This window comes from Spea bombifrons, chromosome 11, assembly GCF_027358695.1.
Source record: "Spea bombifrons isolate aSpeBom1 chromosome 11, aSpeBom1.2.pri, whole genome shotgun sequence".
In the NCBI taxonomy this organism is placed as follows: Eukaryota; Metazoa; Chordata; class Amphibia; order Anura; family Pelobatidae; genus Spea; species Spea bombifrons.
In genome coordinates, this window is record NC_071097.1 from 27,946,743 (window position 1) to 27,969,193 (window position 22,451).

The 22,451-nt window shown below is 36.5% G+C and overlaps 1 protein-coding gene across 1 annotated transcript in view; it reads left to right on the top strand.

Moving 5' to 3' along the window:
* Window positions 1-22,451, top strand: part of HPSE2 (heparanase 2 (inactive)) — an 85,078-nt gene that overhangs the window by 44,707 nt on the left and 17,920 nt on the right. The window contains exons 4-8 of the mRNA XM_053451205.1: window positions 3,113-3,286; window positions 4,755-4,926; window positions 10,043-10,090; window positions 17,481-17,574; window positions 18,760-18,866. Of these exons, the coding sequence (XP_053307180.1) occupies window positions 3,113-3,286; window positions 4,755-4,926; window positions 10,043-10,090; window positions 17,481-17,574; window positions 18,760-18,866 (595 nt within the window). The remainder of the gene's footprint in view (window positions 1-3,112; window positions 3,287-4,754; window positions 4,927-10,042; window positions 10,091-17,480; window positions 17,575-18,759; window positions 18,867-22,451) is intronic.

Genomic DNA, 22,451 nt, shown 5'->3' on the forward strand with positions numbered 1-22,451 from the left:
TTAAGTTTCTTTCCTTCCTAAAACAATAGTTTTTTTATGTTCTCTAAACTATTTTTTAATAGTCTACATAAAAAAAAATTCTAAGGGATATTACACATTGAGATAAACAAGATGGGAACACTATAACGTATTTTACATCCTTTTAAATGAACCATTTTATAGACTATTACAAAAGTATATTTCCAAAAACATTTTGCTGTCTTGCTTTGGGATATCTGTAAAAAAAGGTACAATGTTACTCGTTTAAGAGAGAAACGGCCGTCTAGGATTATTGTTTCAAAAGAATAGACATCATAGGCACCACTTAAGAATGACATAGTCCATGCCTTGAACATCAATAGGGGATGCATTGCAAAGTCTTGCCTCTGTGCAGAACTTGTCAAAATACCAGGCTTGACTTAATACCCCACTGATCTCATAAATGTTTCTTTATGTTTAAGAGGGGATGGCGTAGTTAGAACCGAGGTAAAAGATAACTTTCAAAAAGTAACTTTGGTTTACCCTGGAGCCTTTCTAAAAGTAAATTCTACAAATAAATGATGGATATATTCTGAGGATTATCACGGTTCAAAATCAATTATTTAATAAATGAAATGTCACAACAAGCCAATTTCTGCATGATTATATACTCATCCGGTCCAAAATTCTGTATGAGAAAATGCTAAGCTGGTGAGTCCATGTATTAATGGATGACTAATTACAAAAAAGGGAGAAGATTCAGTATTTATGAAGCATTTCCCAAGGAAGCTCCATGACACTATAGAATGCACGAGTACAATCACGATAATAAACTACTCAAACATTCTCTTGAATACAAGGTTGGAGTCTGAATTCAAATTGGAGCCTGCCAAAAAGATTTTCTGCCAGACATGAGGCTCTCTGATCCCTTTAGACAAATAAACACATTACTTATTACCCTACCCAATCCCTGATAGAAATCACAATATTGTCTGCTTTTTCTTAAATTGTGTGGATCTTTTGGTAGCTGTAAATTTAAATAACCAAATTGTAAAGGGTAGACAAAAGCCCAGTTTTGCCAGTGAAGTTTTTTTTATATTCAACTTTACTTCATAAGGATTTGCATTGTAAAAGATTTGGCCAAAAACCAAAAAGTTGCATGTTTTCCAAAGTGGGCAATAATTTGCTTTAACAACATTGACAGACGGATCATCTATCCATAGGAAAATGCTAGTGATCACATGCTCACTGAAAGTGATATTATTTTAACTTGTCGCTGCAATGAATGACAAAGAAAGATTCACTATATGAGAATTCCATCACACTGCATGGCCGTATATTGCTTATCCCGCCACTACGTCTAGTTTTACACGTATATACTGCTTATACTATATACTATATACTATACGTATATACTATATGGTGAGACTGCTCTTTAACCCACTGATACAATTTAAGCCTGCAGATTAATGTCAGAAGGCAGGCAGACTGGAAATGACAGCTTGAACTTCCGGACTGATTTTAGATCTATAGTTCTTTTCTCCAAAGGCAAAAAATCAGCTGCTATGTAGCAGCCATGTTATAAATGTACATATAACTATCACGGATGCATGTGTTTTAAGTAGAAACATGTCTATAAAATATGTGACTTTGTTTCCAAATAAGGTGCTGTATTTTTCTCTTTGCGTTGAATTGATGATTATAGCTTAATTAACATTGATTTTAAATAAATCCACAGTGGGTATAACCAGCCAGCAAAGGATGGCAAACCAAAATATAAGGACACATGTTTGTTGTTGGAACGCGCATTATTGTGCATATGATATGCACATACACACAATTACAGACATATATATCAAGCTGAGTCACTTTCCAGCTCTTGAATACCAGATGGCTAGACATATTCTTAGCTCGATATGGGTCGGCCAAAGTCTTGTCCCTTTCCTAGCTGCCAAACACAAAAACCATTTATCTGCAGTCCAGTGTGCTCTCCTACTCTAAAGTGGCTAGGCGTGTAGCAAGTGTAATTTTTACAGTGTTATATATACACAATTTATGTCCACTCATAATTTTCTAGAGATGGTGTAAGTGGTGATAAAGGGAGTGCTGGGCTTCATCAGCTCCGATTTTGATGTTCACTTAGTCCTTTAATGTATCAGGTGTCAGCAGTCTGGAGAAGATAGAATCCAGATGACAGACTAGCTCTGCGGAGGAAAGATAAGGGGAAGAGACGGCATTAAATAATACCTTGTTTTTCACAGAAACTTTAAAAAAATGCTATTACTCTAAAATATTCTGAGGTCACTTGAGATGAAACAACATACTGATCAGATGGTGAGAATGTTACATTGGACGTTAAAATATAATTTCCTACATTACTATTAATTTTCTGGGTTGCTACTTTTCCCCAGTAATCTCCACTTTTCTTTTGTGTCTGCGGTTTGTCTGCCCACAGCTGCATAGTCTCTCTTTTTCCTGCCTCTACTTTCTCTTGTCTAATGTCAAATTATTTCTTTTTATAAGGAAAAGAGTTAAAGCAGTATTGCTCCATTTCACTGTAGATCCCAAAAAGCTTGAGCCTTGGGAACATAACACGCATATGAAAAGGGGAAAACTATGTTTCTCAGCCAGAACCCATGACCTTGTAGTCAGCAACATCCATAGAGCCAAAGGTTGTCTTGGTTGGTTAGAGTTCAGAGTTGTTTGTTATAGCTTTTATAATCGTGGAACAAGATGTAAAATCAAATCAGCTTTCAAGACCTCAGAGTTTCCACCTTCAGATGTAATCCTCGGAAGAATTCTGTCCACAAATTAGTTGGCCTCATCAAAAGACAACTGTATTATAGAAATGCACCGAAATGTTTTGAAACCAAGGAGTGTTCCCATTTTTCGAATGTTCTGGGGCCTCAAACACATTGTTTTGGCCATTTTAAGAAAACTTTAACAGACACACATTGCACTGTTTGAAAAATGACATTACTGAAATACCGTTCCTGAGCGAGGTCCAGTGAATACACATCTAATAGAACCTAACAAATGAGCAGGATCTACTGCAGAACGAATACATGTAATCTCCTTATCACATCTAGTAAATCGCTGTTGGTTTCTATATTGAAATGCTGATGTGCTTTACAAGCTTTTTGCTTCCTCCCAGCCAGGTCTCTTGACAAACTCTATAACTTTGTCGACTGCTCTGGACTTCATCTGATTTTTGGACTTAATGCTCTTCGTCGAAACGCAGATAATTCTTGGAACAGCTCCAGCGTGCTCAGTTTACTGAAATACAGCGCCAGCAAAAAGTACAACATTTCATGGGAATTGGGAAATGGTAAGAAAAATCATCTTGTTTCCCCGTATTTGTTTATTGGTGGCATTGGGATCCACTGTTTTTGTACACAAGTAAAGAGACAAAAAAATCTTACATCTCACTTGGAGGTTGGAGTACATTCTATGGTAAGACTTGGCAGTCAAGAAAACCACTGTAGAAATGTGAGCAGCAATAAAAATAGGGTTTTATTACTAAATCTAAGTGTTGCTACTTGAAAATGGTTCATTCAGCTGTAATTCACGAACTTCCAATATATGAAATATTAATAAAGACTTGTGTAGCCCTCTGAGAGTCGTAATCCGTGTTACTGTATAATATACTCATTCTAGAAAACGTTTCTTTGCATTTTTTTTAATCAATATTTATTTTTAGATTGCTGAACTAACATGAATTAATTCTTGCAATTCTATAAATTATAGTTTTCAATTGGCTCCTTGAAAATGTTGGATTTTTCCAACAGGACAAAAAAAAACGCAGAGACAGGAAATTCCTTATTTTGTTTTCTAGCCCACTTGTTAAGAACATAACATTTCTGGAGCTCTTCCTATCCTCCAATTATATTATTTCGATATACTAAGTAAATTCCATATTTCTTGGAATAGAAAAAAATGACGTTTTTGAAACACAAATGAAAGGAAAGAAAATTACAGCAAATTTGGCAATATCCAGAATATGAGATATATATATATTTTTTTAAGAGGGATTTTTTTATAATCCAGAAAATACAATGTACCCACCAAAATCACCATTCATTAACCCCTTAATGACAAAGCCCGTACATGGCTCAAAATGCATTGTTTTCAATGGGTTTAGGGACCGCCCATTGTCCTTAAGGGGTTAAATATATTTCAATGAGAAACTGCAGTAGAAGGATAAACAGACCACACGATTATTCCATTTTAAATATTATCATATAACGTACATATTGAATTGCTGATCACTGGCACCTGTTTGGTGTAGTTGTTTGATCTACACCTGACTATATGACTATATGACAACATCCCTGACGTTGTGCTTGTGTACCCAGAAGGGTGGTCACGCTAGATATTGATTTTTTTCTTCTGTTCACTTTGCATTTTGTTATATAATAAAAAAAAATTACCATGGCATGGCATGGACTTGTCTTCTAGCAGATAAAGCCCCTTTTAGGATGCCATTTCCAACATAATATAGAACTGGAAGCCTTGCTGCCTTTGTTGGTTGAGCTAATACCCGAAAACAGTTATCAGAGAGAGAACATAGATTTCCTTAATGGTTTTCTGAGGCTGACAATGTATATTTACTATTTCTACATGGTACTTTCAATTTTGGGACAATAAAACAGTGAGACCTACAATCATAAATAATGCATGAAAGGTTTGCATATAAAATGTTTTATCCATTCCATTTTTATGGTGTGTTTTTTTAAGAAGTTAATTCTTACCTACTCATAATGATATATTCTTCACATGTTATACTCTTTTGACAGAACCCAACAATTACAGGTCACTGAATAGCCGAGCCGTTAATGGCAGCCAACTAGGGAAGGACTATGTTCAGCTAAAGAACTTGCTGCAGTCTATTCGTACTTATTCTCGAGCAAATTTATATGGGCCGAATATTGGACGACCAAAGAAGAATGTTCTAGTCCTTCTTGATGGGTATGTAGCTGACACTTCAGCGTGTGCTCGTCTTTCCTGCACTCCAGCTACACAAAGCACAGTCATCAGAAAGGGAACCCCAAAACAATGTAATGCCCATTTTGGTACAGCTCTGGTTTTGGAGTTCTGGAATAGGCACGTTACATGTTTCTACTTCATTTGTGGATTAAAACTCTGACTTGACAAACATCAGTTGTGATTAAATACACCACTGCATAAACCTCTATTTTAAAGCTTTATTTAAAAAATGCTTTAGCAGCTTAAAATAAAATACTCATCATTAAAGCCATAAAGCAATGTTGATTCTCCCCTCGTACACCCTCTCTGGGCTTTCATGTTGTCTCATATCTTTCCACGGCAAATGAAGAGGTCTGTTCTGTTTTAAGCAGTTAAGAACTTAATGGAATTCTGATACAATATTGTGGAACATTTTTGAGCTCTTGGAAAAATAATAATTGAGTCCCCATTGACTTCCTCTCTTGCTTGTTGAGAGACTAACTTTAAGTTGAGATGCATGCAGAAGCCTACATTCCACCTGACATGAGCTTGAGAGGTCCCCGGGTCCTGAGGAACTTTATCTGTAGAGTCATGTTGAGCAGAACCCAAGTTTATTGGAGGGAGGAATGGGAATACTAGCTTCCAAGAGACTTGAATGGGTCAGGGAGTGGCAGAATTGGGATGAGACCAAACACCACACTTAACCTAGAGAGCAAACCTACTCATGAGGAGGTGTAGGGAAAGACCATGTACTCATCTTACGACTTTCATTGTATTGAGGGAGAGCATTGAGATATAATTTCCCGAAGCGCAGCTTCAATACACTACAAGGACTGTGGCTCAGAAGCACAGACCTCAACAATTTTACAGATCTGGTGACATTTTCTGATCTCCCTAACAGAGAAAGATGGACAGTGGGGCTGACTGTTCTGGCCCAGACCGGCCATCCGGCACACTGGGCAAATTTATATCCGTATATATCCAGCGATTGTCCGCACCTACATTATCAGGTAGCCACTCTACCTAAAGTGCCAGTCCGTCCCTGTATGTAATAATAGTTTCTATTGTACAGCGTGTGATTTTGAGTGAAATACATTACAGTTTTGTAAATGTGTAAGGACACAGATCTAAGATGTGCTGAACTCTACCTGTCATCTACCTCTAAATCAAGACACTTCATATTAGTACTTTATTGCTATACTAAGCTCCCACAGCCATGCAGCAGTTAAGGCCTAAGTTATGAATCCACAAATCACTATTTTGGCAGGTTTGCACTTTGCAACATAATCTTTACATGTTACTAACGCTGTGTTTTTATCCCCGATATTTATTTTACACCAATAAGTTCTAATTTCAGAAGCATTTAAAATAGATTGTGCAGATTGTGAAAATATTATGACAAAAATAATATGCACATCATTGTTAGGAGCCATGAAAAAATTAGGCATTTATAGGTTTCTTTGTAAAATGCCCATTTTAGGAGGCTAACTTTCCATAGCTGAGTCTAGTGTTACCACGTGCTAATTCTTTAGATTATTGGTGATATTTTCATTAAATATAACCAAAACCAAAAAAGTAAATGTTTTATAATCTGTTATAAAAAAAGAAACCTTTAGAATCACTAAATAATATTATTACCCAATGCTGTTTAAAACACTTTCCCTTAATGGGATACCATATGGATGTATCAATGAGTAATGTAAGATGTTGTCATTATGTTTTGTTTTTTTTTTACCTTTTTTTCCTTTTTTTTAAGTTGATTTAAAAAAAAAATTGCAAAAAAACCCCAAACATATTCTGCTTAATTTGCATGCGAGCACAAGGGCAAAGCTAACTACTAAACTTATTATCACCAGTTATATCAGTTGGAATAATTGAAATCATTGTTTCTTGCAATGTTATATTATATAGTATATTTATATTATTAACACCTCCGAAATGTATATATATATATTGCTCCGAGGAAAGAGCCCCCACTCTAGATCCCTATTTTAATTTAAATTTAAGTTAAATAAGCAGTTCTGTCCATTTTTTAAATTGAAAACTTTGTTGGTGTCACATATCTCTGTATTTCATGAAAACAGGCAGGAAAGGAACTCCTGAGAGATAACAGTTCACGTTGCTTCCATGCTGCTCCTAAATAGCCTGTTTTTGACTCCTTTGCCTTGTATAGCCTCGCACACCATCCTTCATTCGTATTTATCTGTTTCAGTATTGCTGATGCCTTTGTAGTTGTAGGCTGTATTTCAAAGCAGCGTTTAAAGCACCCCATGTATGTTACCTTCCTTCTCTGCTTTCTTTATGGAGTAGGTCATTTAGAACGAAATTTCTGTGTCTTGCACTCAAATCTTCACTTTTAAAAGATTCAAAAAGCTGGTCCACAATTTTGGTGAAATTTTCTTCAACGAGAGAACGATTAAAGCAAAGAATAGGACATGCTGGCCAAATACATGAAGGCTCCCATTTTATAATTACTTGTGAACTGATGTTCTCTGCATTGATCGTCTCTGCAAACCTGCACTTACCCACATACTCCGCTTTATCTTCAGATCCCCTTGGTCCAACAGCCGGTCAAAGGTGAAACTGAAGGCGGTAACATGGGATCGACGTGTATGGGTCAAAGGGGATGATGTTGGCAGACACATGCGTCAATGATCACTCTTAAAAAGTTGAAATTGTACAGCGTCGGTGGTTCCCCGGTCTACGGCAGTGCGGCAAAATTGCATGAAAGACTAGATATGCGGAGAACATCAGTAACAAGTAAGTGACACTGTTTTATTGACGATTGAAGATTTAAAAAAAAGGTTCTATCTTCTTAGCAAAATGTGATGACTTTACGCTTTATTTGTAAAATGCTATAAAATAGAGAATTAAGTTGATATTGTAGGAAATAAAAGCATATGTAGCCAAAACAGCTTGCAAGGGCCCATACCTACCAAAAAAAGATTGTGAGTATGTGTGTGTACATATATATATATATATATATATATATATATATATAATATTGTATCCTGTTCAGATATACTGTACATCCTACATCATCGTTTTAAATTGGTATCAGTGAGACACTTAGGAGAGCGTGTACTAAAAAAGTAAAATATAGCAAAATATAATCACCACATATTATGTTGCGTGAGAATTTATTAAAACATTAACAAACAGTTGATAAATTATAGAACAGTTCCCATTGCTACACACTTGCGCTTCTCAGAAATAGCATTTACATTTTTTGCCTTATTCAAGCAGTTGTAAAAATATCTCTTTTTGCCAAATATCTAATTACTAATACGGGAATAACCACGCAATATTAAAACTATTGCCACTAGCAACTATTTAGCTATTATTTAGCCACCATTGCCATTAGTTATTTTTGGGGGGAAACTGCATATTTACTGAGCCTCCAAATTATTAATGAAGTGCCTATGTCCTAACAGTAATGCCTTCAATACAAACTACCTGTCTTTGGGTAGTCGAAGTCCATACCTTTTATGAGGCCAACATAGAAAAAGTAACTTCCTAGAAACCTACAACCTTTCATATATTAAGTAAAGTATTTCACAGGTAATTATTTTCATTTAATATGCAGAAAGTGGTATGATCAGCATACTATGTATTTCAGTCATTGTAAAGCCTAATTACAGGCAAACCCTATATGTGAAGCAAATGTCTAACACACGGGGAAGCTCACGGCCTATACCTGAAGTCAAAATGGAGGGAAAAAAATGTTTTTTAAAAAAAATCTGGGACAGTCAAGTCAAGATTAATTTTAATAATTGAAGCATGGCTAAAGAAAGCATATATTCTCTAACTTGTTTGTGGACGTAGGAGACAAGCTCATGGCCTTTCACCAGATCATCCCCAGAGACAGCCTAGGTCACCTATACGGTACAGCTGGACCTTATCTGCTGTCCTTGTGAATGACTAAACCGTTCACTTTTACAGTTATTTGTTACCCACTTCCAAGATCATTTGAGTGATTTGTCTACAGAGAAGGAAGAAATAATTCAGAAAGAAAAGAGAACTTTTATTCTTTGGCTGTCCTTGCCCCTAAGCAAGCACTGAAACCAGCCTTCGTTTGGCAGAGAAGGCTATGATGTACTTAGGAAACATTGTGATATCACCTAATGATACATTAACTACATCGGAAAAAGCAGTGAGTGTTTCGATTTGTTTCTCTTCCAATGTCCTCAGAATTGAGCTTTACTGGAAGGCCAGGTGTAGAAGAGGAAGTTTCCGCTGTCAGCTAGATTTTGTGCAGTATACAGTCCTAGGCCTCGTACATGAGACCTTTGGCCCATTGGTTTGGCTTACACCGTACATTGGACTCTAATTTATTGCTGAGCCAATATTCACTTTTACATGTTTCCCCCGTGTGGATTGCCTTCAAAGACACCAATACATGTATGTTTTTATTAGATTATACACATTCCATTTTCAGCGAATAATCAGATGTTTTGAGGTTATGTAATTTGTTCCATTGTAAGGTCGTGGACTGTACTGTGTGTTCACTTTTATTATTCTTTATTTCCCCCTATACTGTTAGATTCAAAAGTTAAAAGAAAAACAGCTAGTGGCCTTTGTGGTACCGTAAGCCAAAACGTTATACCCTGTGAGTACATAGCATAGATCCAATAGAACAAGAGGTTCTCGAATATGCTCATGCCTATAGAAATACATCTTAGTTACCCCTTCCAGCTCAGATTCCAATACATGAAGTATTAGTGAATGGAAATATATTTTGAATGGTGGTTCTCAAATCCTGGACTGTTGTTGGTCCCTTGTGACTGGTTTAGGACACTTCAGTGTCACTTTGTAATTTTTCCCTATCTATACATTTGCACTCCTTCCCTGACATGAATTCAGACGAAAAGCATCTCCTGCTTATTAGCGCTCATGCATAGATATAATTATTTGAAATTATTGAAAAGCTGGGACATACATATATTTAAGACATATTTTTTAAAAAATCATATTTTTTTCTATTTACTACTCAAGTTGCTGCAATGTTCCGCCTCTGGCATTGTACCAGTGTTTTTTTGCTGGCCGTGCTGTGTACATGTAGTAAATGTCCATTTAATGTATTAATCACTGACAAATTCATACTTGTGTTTTATTGCAGTTTTATGAAGGTGGCTGGGAGAACAGTGGATGCCGTTACCTGGCAACAGTAGGTATTTTGCATTTTTCTTACAACTTGTCGCAGAGTATACTTTTTTTTTTTTTCTCATTCGATTTTGGAATCGCAGGTTTTTACAGGGGCCCCTCAGGATATTTATTGGAAATAAACTTCAAACATTTCTGAAACAAGTCACTCTCGTTTAACAATAACGATGGTCTGGGAATGATCTTCTTGGGAATCTCGGAGAAAACCACATCTGGGAATTACCAAGCCGATCACTACCGCACATTAAGATCACAAATAAAATTTCATTTGCCCGGGGGGAATATGCACCTGTGATAAGCCAAATTAGACATTAGACAATTGTTCTACTACTGAATGAACATGTATCTGGTCTTATACTTTTTTTTGTGTTTCCTTAAGATAGTGTTTCTGCTACTCGGGTCTGGATAGTTTCATTCAGCAGTCTCTTTTTTTGTGTGTTAGAATGACACTTAATCAATCTATGTTAAGAAAAAGGCATTAAAGTGAATAGCATGCCATTAGTAGGAAAAACAGTGGGCTGAAATTTGTTGGTCTATTTTAAAATTTACATTTTAACATTCCTGTAGGGGGTGGCTGGATTCTAAAAGCTTAAATGCCCCAAGGTCCCCTTCTTCTCACAATTGACAAGTAAAACAGAAATATGAAGATCCGCTGAGAATCAACTGTATCTGGTCAGCAGCCGCTTACTGTAAAAGAAAAACACACAAGTAGTTGAATTTGGAAGCCCAGTTCAATCTATAGGATATTGACAGCGTTTCATATATTTTCCTTTCTATAATGTTTAGTTCCCATGTGGCAGATTTTGCAAATTTTTGGCATATTACAATGCTAATCAACAGAGTTATTATTTTTACTATATGCAAAAAAATATATATTACTTTTCAATAAATATTTTAAATGACATTGGAACGGAACCAGGTCTGAGTTGTCTCAAAACCTTTTGCAGGTAGATATGGGCAATAAATCCCTTATTTGAAAAAGTAGTACTTTTAGGCGTGTGAAAAAACATAACGCAGCTGTTTCCTCTGTCTTTAGCGTCACAAGCACCAAGCTGTTTACATCTTGAACGTGCGTGCCTTCATGTTGTAGGTTACGCTTCAGGAAACATTGCAGTCTTTTTGATGTCCGTGGGACAGGATTGACAGCTTCCATATCGCGGGAGTTACCATGAAATGGTTTCCCTCACAAAGCCACCAACCTGGAGAGTTCAGTACCGTCCTCACTTGTTAATCTAAGAGCAAAATGGTTTATTATATAAAATTAATTTGAGATGTTCCACCAAGAACGGACAGCCGCTTTATAGCCTGTCCTACAGCGCATCCTAGCTTGGGAGTATCTCAAGTTTTAGTCTTGTGCTCTTACAGTGGAATAAATCTCCTTCAACATATCAGTCTGATTCTGCCCCAAGATGTTCAGAAACTAATTGTGAGGCAACTTTTCCCTGCACTAGGAAACCCATAGCCCCAGACGTACATTTTGGCCTTCATTGGCCTTGTCAGTAGGGTACAGTTGAGACCAGGAGACCATGGAGGTCCATGTCTGTGTGGCCAAGAGCAAACTGGATACCAATGAGTAGTTTATTGTAGCTTATGCCTTTCTTCATTATAAAGTTTTAATGTCAATTGTAGGCCAAAGTCCTTAGCCTCCGTAAAACTCTGATACGTGTCAACTGAACTCATGGGCTAGTGGGTAATAAGGACCTACTTATGGTTGATATTGCATATTAGGAGATGCGGTCAGATCTCGGTTCATGCAGTTTAATGACATCAAAGCACCTGCTGGAATTTTTAACCATGACTTGGAAGTTGTCTGGAAATAAAATGAACTCTCACTAATCTCTCTCTTCTTGAGACAGGAGTAGTGAAAAGCCGCCTGGTTAGATAATGAGAGAAGGAGGCAGAAATGAGACAGAAATTAGAGCATAAGCAGATGGGTGCATTCGTGAAATAATGATTTATGAGTTTTCATGAGATAAAATATTTCATCTCACCTCATTAACTATACATTATGAAGGGCCCATCAAGAATGGTTTCTTCTGTGGGAAGTGCTGCGGCTCCCACATAGTCAAATCGGTGACATAGGATTGCATCTCGGATAATACTTTAGTGGATGAATAATATTACTTTACTGATATTCTTTAACAAATGAGAAACATGTGATATTAATGCCCTCATAGTCTAGTGAGTGGGGGTATGCCTGGGAATATAAGATTCCTGTGGGATTCTACTTCCGTCATAATCACAATTCCAATGAAACAAATAAGTGTTACTTCCACATCATGAAATCCAGGAATCTAGGAAAAATCTAGTGAAATCTTCAAGCTGTTTAGCCCAGATTACTGCCTAGAATGGGATGGAGCAGAATTGTGACTTCAAGTGTATATGACTCTGTGCTATAATGTGATAATAACGCATTAAACCTAGATACTGTCGAAAAAAGTGAATTTTATTCTTGCATTTGGGCACATGACCTTTCTCCAATTTGCAACAACTCCTGGGGGAATGATGACACCTATGGACGTATTTTTTTTGCCTTCTTTTGGATCAGAAGCAGGGGAAGATAGGTAGAAGGGTTGAACTTGATGGACTTAGGTCTTTTTTCAACCATGTTGCTAGTGCTGAAGCTCAAAATATCCACTCATTAACGTCATGATGACGATGTAGTCCACAACACCTGGAGTGCCAAAGGTTTCCTACCCCTGAAGATAATGCAGAATGTGGTACTAAAATATTTTTATAAAAACAATGTTATTGTTGCCACACCATTTTTTACGTTCTATCGATTATAACTTTTAGGTGAAAAAATGGAAAAAGATTTTTGTACAATTAATACCCAGAACATTACAAAACCGGGTTCCGTCAATGAAGATATTAGCATCTAGCCTATAGCACAAAGCACCGAATGGGGGTAATAAAAATGTAGCTTGCTCCTGGATTTAGTTTGATTGCATCTGCTTGGCGGGACAGCCTTATTGGCATGAAAGTAGCCTTTGAGTTTTACACTTTGAGTGTCAAAGGCTAAAGCGATGAACCTTTTGGTATGTCTTGGGTTAAATGTGTATTTTGTTACAGGCCTAGTTGTATTGATGGGCGTTTTAGAACTGTTTAGTCAATCAAATGGAACATACTGTAGACAAATTGCACCGACATGCAGTGTTGAGAAGCGTTCAGGACATCAATCCTGGCGTACAGTGCTGTATACTCGGCTAGCAGATGTTCCCCTCTCAGCTGGAGTATACTGCTTAAATTCTGGCTTTCTCCCACGGGTCCCAGAAAGTTTTGCACCTGGAACTTTTTGGGTTCAGCTGTAATGTCTGATTTAGAGAACGTGCATCTAGTTCCTTCTCCTCTTGCATTTTTTTTCTGAACCTAAATAGGACCGTATACAATTCCAAAGTGATCAAGACTTAAATGGAGTCCACACACCCAATTTCACCTTAAATTATGTTCAATTTGTTTAATCTAAAAAATAAAATAAAAAAAAACAACATAAACTATAAACACTTTCTAGTGAGTCTTATGTTAGATTTAATACTGTAGTTCTATGACAGTGTATAGGGATCTATAAGAAAGTTGTTATATAAGGGTAAACTTTTCATTGTTAACAGTAATAATTCATATATTTATTTGATTATTTATTTGATACTAAATATCTATTATTTAGTATCGTATGTCCCTATTTGTATTTTATAGAGAAAAGATTCCATAAATGATGCTTTTCTTGAATAGTTTAGATTATTTACTGGCTAAGGATTCCTTAATAACCATTCTGATATTAAGTTATATTTACTTTAATAATATGTATAGCAAAAATAATATCACTCTGTTACATCAATGCATGTAATGAATGACTTATTTTATTGCAATAATAAGAAGGTAGTTGTATAAAATTTTTGCTAATTGTTTAATTAAAACAGATTTATTAATTTAGTAATTTACATTTTATTAATACCAGTGATACAGCAATTACTGGTTTCTTTACTAGTGATCAATTACAGACTTGTGATAATCATGACTTAGTGTTTTACTTTAATAGTAGTCAGTCTCAATATTTGGATAAGTAAAATAGTGTAGGATTAATTATACCAATTATATAGTGGTTTAGGATTGATGCATTTGAATAATAATTAGTTATTCTTGGGATTGCTTTAATTAGACTAATGATTAATCAGTAATTACTTGATTTGAGTGGCAATTAACAGTTTGTTTAAACAGTGTAATGGTAATGACATGAATACGCGCGCACACACGCATGTCCATCGCCCAAAATCCACCCCTGGCCAAAAGGTCTCCAGCTCAGCTCCAGCTTTCATGAATCTCAGCCAGCATTGTTTCAAATCTCGATCATTAATGGGTGTTTTTCTATTTATTTTTTTATTATTATTATTTTTTCTGTAATAAGTAACTTGCTCGATTAAATTATTATGATGTTTAATTGAAGATTGTCACGGACCTGGCTGTGGTACAGCTCAGAGGTTGCATCTCTCATAGACTGCACACGGATCCGTAACCTGATCACAGGTCCTAACCTGCTACTCACCCCGGTCCCAGCTGCACGGCAAACATTACTCTTAAACTGTCTCCTTACCCAATTAAACATGGCTTATAGATAGGACCAGTACTTAGTGTATCCACCAGCGGCATTACTTTACAAAGCATCCATTCATAAGCGTGCCTATACTCAGCCTGGCCACTGTCGCCAATGACTTCCTTCCATGCTCTATAGTAGGAATCTGTCTGGCTCCCCCTCCTTGCGTAGACTACTCAGTGAAAGAAATAGGGACATAATAAATAGAGGGCCCAGGGTAAAAGAGCTTACATAGTTGATGGCGCACACTTCTGCTGATTGTGGTAGAACAGAGTTTCAGTATCTAGGGTTTTTAACATAAATGGATACTTTTTCTTCCTAGTCTATGTGTGAAATAGAACCAAATTACACAAAAAACCCTGTGCTGTCTTACTTTAATGGGAACCCGTACCAAATGAGAAATATAATCTGCAAAGAGCGAGAGAACCCTGTGATTTTAGATTTATTCCTCCGGGGCGAGTTGCAGGGGATACATAATCCAGACACCCCACCAGTAAGAATTATAAACAGATTTTTGTTTCATTGCCTAAAACCTCACAGGAGCTCAAGATTATGTCTTGAATTTCTATTTAAGTCAATTAATTTGTTCTAATCAGGCATGGTGCTCCTCAAAAACTCAGACTGTTTTAATAGCTGGAATATAATGAGCATGTTGAGGGGGGTTAGAATATGTTAAATAAAAGGAGGAATTGGCAAGTAAAAACAGTAATTTTGCTTTAGGGAATTTCCTTTCCGTTCTGCCTCTGAGGAGGCCGGTTATACATTGAAACGTATTGTTCTGCATGGACCCCGTTCACATACAATGAAGTCATAGGTTACTTTGAGGGAAAAAATGGTGCAGAACGCTACGTGTTGAAAGTTTACTGGCCAGCGCTACCCAGATATACGTCTTGAAACTGTTGGCGCTTGTGAACTGTCATATGTCATACATAAAACAACCGAGCTGTGCATTTGTAGACCTGATCTCTTCCCACTCCCCTACACAAGCGGCCGTGTACGTTATAGTTTATGGAGACTAAATGTATCGATTCAATGTGTGTTCTCGCTAGACAAGCTCAGCTTCTTTTTTTTTATAGGACTCAAACTTACCAAATTTGATCTTTGCCACTAGCTTTCGGAATCGTTATTTTTTTTTTTTGTCCACAAAGTTCCCCCGGAATTATAATTTCTTTCCTTTGTTCTTTGTAGATTTCATATTAGAGTAACAGTCCTAAACATGGCACAAATACTATATAATGTGTTCCTGGAAAAGATTAATATTTCAAGCTGGATATGATAGTTTCCTGAGTAGGATGATTACCTATATGTTATGAGGTCATTTCAGAATCAACATGTGTCTTTCATATGGAGTGAAAATGTTAAGTAACATTTTTTGTACCTTTACGGAAGATCTATCGATGACTCTTCACGTCTGTTCCTTAAGTGACTTTCATTTTTCAAGGTTCAGAAATTTCAGTAGCTGACTAAAGATAATTACTTTGTTTACTCAAGTATAATTGACACAAATTCAATGAAATGGCACACATTTTCTGAAAAGGCTGAAAAATATGGTGGCATTCACCTACCAAGGTTTCTTCATGCTGAGCCACACCACAATATCACATCAGATTTATTCTTTAATTTGACATTTTACATTTGCCTTCTACCTTTTAATTAACAAAACATTTACTTATAAAAATATAGTGTTCTCAAATTTCTCAAGAACTTTTCATCACTTTTAATATTTTCAGCAATTATAATTATCAGCCGCCTAAACCAATGTTTTTATTTGTAAATAAATTATCTTAAATAGTGAAAATTCAGTAAATTTGTATATAAAAACTAACATTTAAAATATTTTTTTTTTTTTTTTTTTTAATACAAACAGTTACAAAAAATACCACATTGGTATATAGCAAGTCCAAAAAACCCAATTAATTATTATGTAATTTATTATTATTTTTTTTTTAATGTGCAAAAATTCCTTTTAGTTTGTGAAAATAAATATTATTTTTTAAGTTTTATTCTATTCTACCTGAAATATTGTGAATAATTATTGTGTTGCTTAGGGAAGTTTCGCAGCCTTTCACCCTTAGACCTGGAATAAAACAAAATTGTGTGTGATAGTTAAAAATGGCAGTTTTAAGTTTTGGTCCAGTTAAAATATTATTCCAGCTACTTGTCAGCAGCAACTGCAATTCTTATTAATAGTATAATTCAAAGCTTTTATTTTTATTTCATGCGCGCCGACTCATATATTTATCTGACATTGGCTATTGGGAACCAATGTCACGTGGCTTCAAATTCTAGTCCATTTTTAAGAATGGAGAAAACAGATTATTCTTGGCTGTAGTTTTTGGTTAATAGGTGCCCCAGATGCATTTTATAACACAAGAGTACATTGCCGCCGACACTCACTTTTAGTTACAAAGGAAACACATTGAAGTTCTGAAGTTTTTCTGGAATATGATGTCTGCAAAAATATAACACGTGCAGTTGGAGAACTAAGATGTTAAAGGTGTTTTAGATGCCTATGCACTAAAGAAAAACATGTCTTACATTTGCTTCCAAAAATAAGTTTATTTAAATGTTAATTAAAATTTGGTTTTTTGTGTATAGAATTTTTTTAAATTATTTTGTTCTCTCCTTAAAAATGTAACGACTTAAAACAAACGTTTTTCTCCTTTTTTTTATCAACATCTGCATCTCTAATAGATAGGACAAAATAATTTGTTTTCAATTTTTTTGTATTTTTTTTTTGCACATACTGATATTCAGAGGGTTGAAATTTATCTTAGCTTAAAAAAAAATCTTTTCCATTTTTTAGTTACTATATTGATGGACGTGTGGGAAAAGTGATGGACTTCATGAAAACTCGGCTGCTGGATGCGCTTTCTGACCAAATTAGAAAGATTCAGAAAGTGAGTTTCTAATAGTGACATAAATTGTTATTGTCATTCATAATCAAGTTAAGGCGTTATGCATTTAGTAGGTTTTAATACTCTAAATAATTATACATATATATAATTAGTGATTCCAGCATGGCACAAAAAGAAATATATAGTGTCAGCATTTCTGACAATTCATAAATTCAAGGGGAATGATGAGAACAGACAGACTAAGGTAAAGGGGGCCCTGTTCACAAGCATATATATATATATATATATATATATATATATATATATATATATATAAATATATATATACACTGTATATGATAACATATTGGTTAAATATTTTTATAATAATGTCGATTATCTGGAATGCTTTGCATAGGGATAGATTGCATGGAAACTTTTGATTTGTGTAAGTACAATGTTTCCAGTATGAAAATGTTTGCCTTTACTCTTCCAAGCGGTTTGCTTACTTATTTCTCATGAAATAATATTTCAGGAACATGGCCTTTCTGACGTTACAGTGAGGCACAGATAAGATTAGGCTGGGACCCAAATGCCAATTTGGCTTTGCTATCTTTTTACATTAAAACCATCTAGCTTATATTGCTTAAAATGTTATATTTTATAGTTGTATATTATTTATATTTTTTTAAATTACCTTATAATGCCCACTGTCGTTTTTACTTTTTTACTCTAACACCTCAAGCTTTCTGCAAGCCACCGTGTTCCCGCATGCTCCAAATGTAGACAGATTTTCCTCCCTTCTTGCCCCTGTGGACACTGCCATGGTTGTCTTGGGTCATGATGGATGTAGAGAGTGGGCAGACTGTTGTTTGAAGCAGGCTCCTATTAATTCCAACCTAAGAAAAACTTCCAACATGGCGGCCTCCAGTAGGGGAGCATAACAAGCTGAGTTCGCTACAGTTTGCATTAATGAAGAACAATATATTTCAAAAATCCACACAAATGGGAGCTGACACTCTAATGTGAAGTACCTTTTTTAATGAAATAGAATAGAACACTGAAACTAACTGCGAACCATGCTCAAGGACTCCAGTTTTACCATTAGGCTACCAAATGAATGTCTCTATCTCTATACACTGATTGCCATACACTTCCTATCACACAAACAACCACGTTAAAAGCCTACTAAATATACGATATATATTCTTTATTACTGAAACATACCCCTGTTTATCTTGTGAACAGGTGGTAAATATGTACAGCCCTGGAAAGAAGGTATGGCTTGGAGGGGTGGCAGCTCCATGGTCCAGAGGTACCAACAACCTGTCGGACACATACGCTGCAGGATTCCTGTGAGTAACAAATATATTTTCCATTTAACTTTTTATCTAGAACATTTTAAGAAACAGATGGCTCTGGAGATAAGCTTCCATAATTCCTGAGAATGCACAGAAATATGTACATTTACCAATAACATGAGACTTTACCTATACATATATGTATGATGATTCATTTTACATCTAGTATTTTATTTATTATTATTATTATTATTATTATTATTATTATTTATTGTTTTATATAGCACCATCAGATTCTGCAGCGCTATACAAAGGGTAGATGGGACATAACAATTAGTATATACAGTATCATACAGACACAAATTCTATTTTATTATGTTATTTGTGTATTTGATACAAAATTTACTTTACCTCTACCACTTCTGTTGGAAAGCGGCTCTACTTACCTACCTGAATTAGAGTTAGAGTTCTCAACTGCATGAATTCAATATGCATTAAAAAAAAACCCCGGCAATATCCCTACAAGAAGGGCAGAGGTGGCATAATGCATATTTTAATTGGTAATGTATGTATATATGTAAAACTCATTGAATTATGCATTATACAGGGCTTAACCAAACTCTATTACAGCAGAAGCTCACTTGAGTTGAGTGGTGGTGAGTAACACTCATTTTAATAAAATAATAGAAATCTTGACTGCAGCCGCCTCGACTCCCGTGCTCTGCCTCCCCAGAAACACATAACCCCCCAATAAATACACGACACAGAAAAGGCCACAGCCGATTTATTTTAACGCTAGCCATTGCCACGCAGACCTAAAACTGAAAGTAGGTGCGTTAACAGGACAATGACCAACACATGGAATAAATAACATAAATTAACATAAATAATTAACATGAATAATTAACATTAACCATTTAATGTAACACAAACCACCCCAAGCTTACCAGGTTATCCAGGTCCCAAACAGGGAAGGACATATCGGGATGCCCAGACCCAGACCACCTGCCAGGAAACCTCCCACCACAAGTACCACCAAATGCTCTCTCAGCAGCATTAACCCCCTAGATACCTGGTAAGCTTCCGCACGACCGTGACAAAAACACATTCCCCAGGAACACTCAACACAAAAAAGGGAGGGAGGTACAAACAACAAGAGGTAAGGTGACAACAAAATGTCGCCTAACCTAGTGGCACCCACCCCTTAAATAACCTTCCATTAACCCCTCCCCTGCCTTATTCAAAAAATGCCGCCAAGGCCTAGCCCTGCTCAGCACCCAGTCAATGGCCCACTCTGGCCCATTCTGACCCCCCCCCGGGACTTCAATATTTTAAATATTTTTAATATTTGTAATATTTTAAAATATTTTTTTTTCACTGTTTTACCCTTTTTTCTCCAAGCATGTCAAGTGCAATAGTTTGGCAGAAAGTTCTATCAAACATCTGTGCGATAGCAGAGAATGCGCCATATTTGATCTTCGGACCTGGCGCAGTTTCACTGCGGAAAACGTCTCCCTTTATGTCTCAGCAGCATCGCAGTTCACACGCAAAAGCCATTTGGACGCATATTGCAATTATTACACTTACCTTAATGCAAATCACTTTGTTTCAAATGTGGCTAATCAGGCCCTTTGAATCTGTTAAATCTTCAGCAAACATAAAATCATTAACCCTACCGAACTATATAAGCGTTGGCGGCAAATGCATAGCTAACCATAAATATACGCTATAAATAATTTTCAGCATCTGGACTATTTTATAGGAACACAGCTGTTTATGTCTTTTCTAGTCCTGCATTTATATCATTATGCTTTGGTATTTATTAATGAGCTCATGTGCATTAAAATGTAAAGATATCAAAGGTATGGAGAGAGCACATGCTTCGCGAGAATGGAGTTGAGGAGAAAGGGGTTGCCAGATTTACCTTTAACTAAGCCATGAAGCGTGAGATTTGGCATCGGTAATACTATAAAGTTACCGACCGCGAAGAGGATTAGAAGCGGTTCGGTTGAAAGTGGCTCTGACCCGATTTTCAGGTATTACACCCTAACTAAACCTAATGCATATCAGGGGCCATACATCGTCATGTTCTCAGCAGCTGCCTGATTATTCCTCCCCGTTATGTTGTCTCTGTCCTGTTGTTAGGTTGCTGATTGTTCTTGATTGGTTGAGGCAGCCTTTGTAAAGGAAGTAGGGAAAGTGATATAATATGCTAGTCTGGCCACCTTTAGCAAAAAAAATCTAAGCTTTCCTGATGGAAATGTTTAAACGAAATGTCTCCAAAGCGATTACACTAACTAAAAACAAGCGTTATAAGCCATTATGCCAAAAGCTCTGAAGGTTTCCTTTTTAACCAGTTTTCATAGGAGTTGCTTGAGAAGTGCCTTTGGGCAACAACAATTATTGGTGTTTATATTTCTCTGTAGATCACAGGTTCTGGAAACATTTATTAGAAGAAAATTATATAGAACACCTCAAATGCTTGTTTTTGGCTGTAAATTAATACCATGGGACATAATTTGAACATGTTTGCATTCGGTCTGTTCAGGTGTTACATAAAGGCAGTCTGCCACCTAAGCATTCCTCCAGCAGTGATGCATAACGGGTTTCGTGCTATCAGTAATGAATATATATATATATATATATATAAACACAACAATCAAATGTTAACACTTTTATGGAAAACAAGGCCATTTCTATCTGTATCATAATTGCAGAGGAGTAAGCTAGACCTCTGAAGCAGCAGATCCTTTAAGTCCTGTAAGTTGCGAGGTGCGGCCTCCATGGATGCGTCCGGGTGCCGCGTGTCCTTTAGGTGAGCGACGAACCTGGCCATCCATGTGATGTAAAAGAAAACGCGATTCATCAGACCGGCCACCTTCTTCCATCGCTCCGCGGTCCAGTTCTTATACTCACGTGCCCATTGTAGGCACTTTCGTCAGCCAACAGTGGTCAGCATGGACACCCTGACTGGTCTGCAGCTACGCAGCCCCATACACAACAAACTGCGATGCACTGTGTGTTCTGACACCTTTCTATCAGAAACAGCAATATGAGCTACAGCAGCTGGTCTGTTGGATTTGACCACACAGGCCAGCCATCGCCCCCCACGTGCATCAATGAGCCTTGGCCGCCCATGACCCTGCCACCAGTTCACCGCTTTTCCTTCTTTGGAGCACTTGTGATAGATACTGACCACTGCAGACCGGGAACTCCCCATAAGAGCTGACGTTTTGGAGATGCTCTGACCCAGTCATCTAGCCATCACAATTTGGCCCTTGTCAAAGTTGCTCTTATCCTTTTTGCTTGCCCATTTTTCCTGCTTCTAACACATCAAGTTTGAGGACGAAATGTTCACTTGCTGCCTTATAAATCCCAATCACCTGTCAGTTCTCATAATGTTATGGCTGATCGGTCTATGTACATTGAAAACTCTTATTTTACTAAAGAATAAACAAAAATTCCCCTGAGCCACACACAATTCTCTGCTAGGACCTAAACACAGTCTGTGGTTATGCATCCCCTGAGCTCAAGTTCTCCATTGTTGTTCTAAATCAGAATTGTACTTTTCAGAAGAATAGATCCCAACATTATTAGAAATCAGATTTCCCATTGGGGTTTAAGGCATGTTTTTTGTTA